The sequence below is a fragment of the Podarcis cretensis genome, assembly GCF_951804945.1.
Source record: "Podarcis cretensis genome assembly, chromosome: 8".
NCBI lineage: Eukaryota > Metazoa > Chordata > Lepidosauria > Squamata > Lacertidae > Podarcis > Podarcis cretensis.
The window spans coordinates 9,698,537-9,704,536 of record NC_137177.1 but is presented as its reverse complement, the minus strand read 5'-3'; the positions used below and the strand labels follow the sequence as shown (position 1 = coordinate 9,704,536).

The following is a 6,000-nucleotide window of genomic DNA, read 5'->3' as shown; positions in this document are numbered from 1 at the left end:
AAGCGGGACTTAGGGGGAACTCTCACGAGAGCTGCACCAGGCAACGGCGCAGCAAGATGGCGGCGCCGGAGACGGAGGTGGTGGCGGCGGCGGGTCCCGCGTCCGGCCCTGAACAGGTAGCGGCCGCAGAGCCCCTTTCTCCGTCGCCCCCCTCGCGGGAGCTGCCGCTCGGCGGCTCTCCTTTCCCTGCCCGGGGGGGGGGGCAGCTGCCCCTCACGCCGCCCCCCTTTTGCCCCTCCCGCGGGCGAGGAGGGGGGTTAGGTCCCCTCATGCCCCAGCCCCGCCCCTCTCGCCAGTCACGTGACGCCCTTCTCCCTACCCCAGGAAAAAAAAAAAATTGGCCTCCAGGGGCGATTGCCCACCATGCCCCTTCTCCAGGTCAGCTCTTTTTCTTATTTATCTCACTCATATATATATATATATATATCTGCTGCTTTTTATTTATTATCATCGCCTGCATTTTTCCTCCCAAGACGCCAGGGGTGGGGTTGTTTTTTTTGGGGGGAGGGGTCCACACATGCCCAGCCCCCGTTTTATTCTCAGCCGGGCTCAGAGAGGCTTATGGCATGAGTGAGCAAGGGTCGCAACCCTGTGGTCATAGCACCCCCTCATCCTGCAGAGAGTCCCCAAGTTCAGTCTCTTTCACCTCCAAGTAGGTCTGGGAAATACCTGCCCCGTGACCTCGGAGAGGTGCTGCTGCCAGCCGGTGTAGGCGGTACTGAGCTACATGGGCCAAGGGTCCGACCAGGCGCAAGTCGGCTTCTGAAAGGGCCCCTCTCAACCTTGAGGGTCGCCAGATGTTCTTGAACTACAGCTCCCAATCAGCCCTGACCAGCCATGTCGCCTAGGAACGATGGGATTTGTAGTCCGACAACATCAGGCACCCAAGGTGGAGGAAGGCTGCTCCGAAGTGGTAAAAAATCACTCCCGGTGCGTTTGTTAACCCGAACCACGTCAGGTTCATTTATAACCTGCTTTTCCTTTAAGGAGACAAAGTGGCATGTGTGGTTCTTGCTCGCAAATATGGAGTTTTACCTTCGCAACAGCTGTGTGAGGTAGGTTAGGTTAAGCAGTAGCGACTGGCCCTGAATTCCTGAAGGAGCATCATGGCCTAGTGTGGATGGGAGCTTAAATATAGAAAGCATAAGAACATAGCAAGACGACATTCCATCTCAGACACTTAGTTCATCAGCTCAGTATTCTTTATACTGACAGGCTGTAGAGTCGCAGACAGGACTTTTTCCTAGAAGCTACAGAGTGAAACTGGACCTGCATACAAATCCCCAGAATATGAGCCTGGGTTTCATCATTCTGTATAGTTGCGCAAGTGCCAGTTTGTACCCTGCATCTTGCCACACCTCTATACCTGAAAGGTGTATAAATCCTTAATTCTTGGGGACCTGGTTCACCTGTAGTTTCATCGTTTTTATATATTTGCTTCAGGAAGGAAGCTTTTGCGACTCGTCCGGCACAATTTGTAGTAAAGCGAGTTGCCCAAATTGCCTCATGGAAACCATGCAGTGAACTTTATGATTAAATGAGGAGTCACCCATTTGTCTCTCTGTTCAATGTCCCACACTAGCCACTCCTTCCTTCTTGGATGTGTCACACAGTGTTGCTTCAGCCTCAACACCCCACTTCTTTTGGGTACACCTCCACCCTTTTGATCTTGCATCCATCTTGTTCCCTTGACTTAGAAATTCTTGCCTGACTCTGTCCCTTGTTAGATAGATCTGATTTCTCAGGTGTATGCCAAGGAATCACTTTCATCTCAATGTCCCCTCTCTGGGTAGTTATCTTTCTGCTCCTAATTGGTCTCATTAGCAAATTTCTCCTGCCTTTATCCCCCATAAAGAACCAACAAGTTCTGACCCAGATAGCTCTCTTGGCCCTTGCCCCCCATCCTTTATGACAGTCTACATTTCTCACTGTGCTCTGCTTTTCTTGGCTGGTTTCCTCTCTTGTCTCCAACTGACGTTGTTTCTTCCAATTTCAGACCATGGTTCCTCCTCCCCAATTTCCTTGATGGTACCGTCAAAAGCATTTTATCCCTGAAATTTACAGGTGTCACTGTTTTCTCCATCTAGGCTAAGAGTTCACCTGCCATTCCTTTCAACATCACTAATGTCAGAGCTTCCTACTTCAGGAATTGTTTCTCTTTTTTGAGGAATTTGTCTTTGGGTTCCCTACTAAGGTTTTTTTTCCACCTCCTCTGTCCTCCTCCTAAGTTAAATTTCCTCTTTGAGTTGCTGCCCATTCTGCCTTCTCTTTCCCACCCACATCTGATTCTCATACCTCTCTGTAGGGGAAACAGATGCATGAGCATGCAGTTACCTTTTCCATCTGTTAGATGCTTCCCCTTAACTGCATCTAATCTGCTTTTGCAGGTATTGTCCTCTTTTATCTGTAAGGAGACTCTTGTCCCAGCTTTCATGGGGAAACTTGACATCATGATCTCTCCTCTCCCCAATTGTCTGTTGATTCTGTGAATATTACACACAGTCTGCCCAAAATTTGTCTCATTCTAGATAGCAGTGCTCTCATCTTCTACCTATTCTAGATGAAACAGCTTATTTTTCCCCTGTGTGGAGTCTCATCTCACTCAAAGCCAGTAATTCCTGCACAGATTGCTGTGACACATTTGTGTGCTGTGAGATGTAATAAATAAATAGAATAATTATAATTTGCACTCAGCCCATAGTGCCTGCTGGGTACCTGTGTGATTCTTTGCTCTTGCCTTACTTACATCCACTTCTCCTTCCTGGGGGAGGACAGTTATGGCCCATCTCAGAATTGGATGTGATTGGACCATTCAGTTGCTCCTGATGCAGAGATGAAGGGAGTCTGTCGGTTGCATCTCTGTGTGAGTTACTGCTCTGAGCTTACATTGAGAAGAAGCACTTGTAGAACAGTGACTGTCTCAAACCCAGGTGAGCTTTTCCAAGTGTGGGAAATTCTTAACACTTTCATTTTCTGAAAGCAAACCACTTCAGGTGTGTCTCCAATTATAATTTAGGGAAGTAAGCTCTAGCTATCAGAAGCTTAGGTAACAGTGCTCAGAGTGTTGTTGGCTACAGGTGCTTGGGGTGAGAGGATGGGGGGCACGGGAATTCCCATTCCACACCTTGTTTTTCCACCATTTGCTGGGAAACAGCCCACAATCCTTTTGTTTGGCTGCCATCCATGTGTTAAAAGCAGTGTTACCTTTTAGTGTCCTCCCCACGCCTCACCTTGGGATTCCCCAGGTACATTTACCACTTGGATCATTCTTGCTACTTCCCCTTTATCCCCACCCTCTTTTACCATCTATATTTTTACATAATATCCTTGTGATGAAATCTGTCATGCATAATCTGCCATTTTAAATAAATGATCTAAAAATAAATTTGAATCCAGAATCAAAGCCTTAATTCTTCCAACAATATTGAATGTGGATGAAGAGGCTCATATTTTGGCCCTCCACCACTATTTTCCTGAAAGGAGATTGAATCATAGAATTGTAGAGTTGGAAGGGAACCCAAGGATCATCTAGTCCAACCCCCTGCAATACAGAAATTGGTTTTTTAATAGCAGATCTTATTTATTAATTTTTCACAAAGAAAATATATATGCAAATTTTAACATAAACCATGTTACTTTATCAATTGACTTTCTGTCCTCCCCTTCCATGGTCTCCATATTTACCCTTAAATGCTACATATTTCACCTATACTATTCAATACATTTAATTTAACCTATTTATCTTATTGGCACTGTTGCTCATATTTCAAATCTTGCTCGTCTTTTCATCTTGCTATAATAGTTCTTTAAATACTCAATAACAATACAGTGGTGCCTCGCAAGACGAAATTAATTCGTTCCGCGAGTTTTTTCGTCTTGCGATTTTTTCGTCTTGCGAAGCACGGACTTTGGAAAAGCTTCAAAAATCACCAAAGTCTTCAAAAACCTCAAAAAAGGCTACCATACCGCGTGCTATGAGTTGCTCCTCAAAGTGAATGCACGGTTTTAAGAAAAAGGAAACAAACTTGCAAGACAAAGGAAACAAACTTGCAAGACGTTTTCGTCTTGCGAAGCAAGCCCATAGGGAAATCCGTCTTGCGAAGCAACTCAAAAAACGAAAAACTCTTTCGTTTTGAGAGTTTTTCGTCTTTCAAGGCATTCGTCTTGCAAGGTACCACTGTACAGGAATCTTTGCCCAACATGGATTGGGGTGCTTTAAGAGTGAAGAACTGAGATGATAATTTGATTTGTTTTTAAATTCAAATGTAGTACCGAAAAGAATTTGCTGGCTTAAATATTCACTTAATGTCATGGACTTACTTTACTGACCCTGCGTGCCTGTAGGGAGAGACTGGGAACATGAATTGAGTTTCTCATCTGAAAAATTGGATTAATAGTGATAAGGTGCTTTTCTTCTGGGCATATTTGAATAACATAAATCATGTATGCCTTTCCCTCAGATCAGATCATAATAAGAATTAGTGATTATGCATTTTCCCCTAAGTACTCAAGGAACTTTGCATATGTTGTTTCTGTAATTCTTAGAACAACCCTGTAAGATAAGCTAGTGAAAACTGGTTGGGGCTAGTATATAGACTGACTAGTTGCTTTTAACACAAGCCTTAATTAAAAGGTCCTACATAAATTTAGCAGCGATGAAGTAAGAGGGCAAATTCTTCTTTGCATCAGCAGCTGATTAAAGATTAGGTTCTGGACCATAGGAGAGTAACTGCATAGTTTTTGTAGCGGAGGTTAATAAACAATGGGATCTGTATTAAGACTGGTACTATTTAACATTTAGGGACGCAGGTGGCGCTGTGGGTTAAAGCCTCAGCGCCTAGGACTTGCCGATCGAAAGGTCGGCGGTTCGAATCCCTGCGGCGGGGTGCGCTCCCGCTGCTCGGTCCCAGCGCCTGCCAACCTAGCAGTTCGAAAGCACCTCCGGGTGCAAGTAGATAAATAGGGACCGCTTACCAGCGGGAAGGTAAACAGCGTTTCCGTGTGCGGCTCTGGCTCGCCAGAGCAGCGATGTCACGCTGGCCACGTGACCTGGAAGTGTCTCCGGACAGCGCTGACCCCTGGCCTCTTAAGTGAGATGGGCGCACAACCCCAGAGTCTGTCAAGACTGACCCGTACGGGCAGGGGTACCTTTACCTTTTTATTTAACATTTATAAATGATCCTGTAGTCAAGTCTGCAGATTATTGGTTGCTTTTTATGTGGTGCTTGCCTGCATTTAGTTGAACCCCAGCCTTCTAAACACAATGAAATAAATAACAATTGATGAATAACCAAAATAGGAAAAACCCAAGCAGCCTGCAGAGAGTCCCAAAAGCATCTCTGCAAACTAGGTAAATGGGAATGAAATGACAAATGAGATTTTCTCTTAAGTGAGTGTAAAAAAGGTAGAAAAATCTTAACCACATAGAAACATGGGGGGGGGAGGTCCTAAAGTGTGTGTGACTATCTATTAATATATCTTGGAGGAGGGGGTCATTGTCGATAACTTAATGAAAATGTCAACAGGGTGAGGTTGTGGTAAATAGCAAACTCAAGAACGGATGGGGAACAAAATGGCCACTGCTTAATGCCCTTCTATAAAAAGATGCTGAGCCCACCTTTGGAATATCGCATACACAAACACCCAAAAAAAATCTCAAAAGACATATTGGAGAAATGGAAGAAGTGCAGGTAAGGAGAGCCAAAATGATCACGGGGTTGACAGGCCTTTGTTGTTTCAGAAAAGACAAAATTATTTGTGGCTTCCTTGTTCAGAAAAACAATGGGACAATGAGAGATGTTTATGAATGGGGAAGGGGGAGGACAGATAAATTTTCCTTCCCATGCCATAATACTAGAACTAAAGGGTAGATGAAATAGATGGTAGTCAATTCAGGACAAATAAAAAAAACATAAGGCAGAATTAACTTATAACAGGCAAGGACTGAAGACTTTTTAAAATTCAAGCAGACATTTCAACCAAAGCTTGATTTTATAGCTT

The 6,000-nt window shown here is 44.6% G+C and overlaps 1 protein-coding gene across 2 annotated transcripts in view; it reads left to right on the top strand.

The window, feature by feature from the left end:
* CLPTM1 (CLPTM1 regulator of GABA type A receptor forward trafficking) overlaps positions 1-6,000 on the top strand; it is a 31,387-nt gene continuing 25,387 nt past the window's right edge. The window contains exon 1 of one of the 2 annotated variants that reach the window (XM_079985461.1): positions 1-116. In XM_079985461.1, the coding sequence (XP_079841587.1) occupies positions 57-116 (60 nt within the window). In that variant the 5' untranslated portion in view covers positions 1-56. Of the gene's footprint in view, positions 117-254; positions 379-6,000 lie in introns of those variants that run through there. The other variant, XM_079985462.1, reaches the window with a different exon arrangement.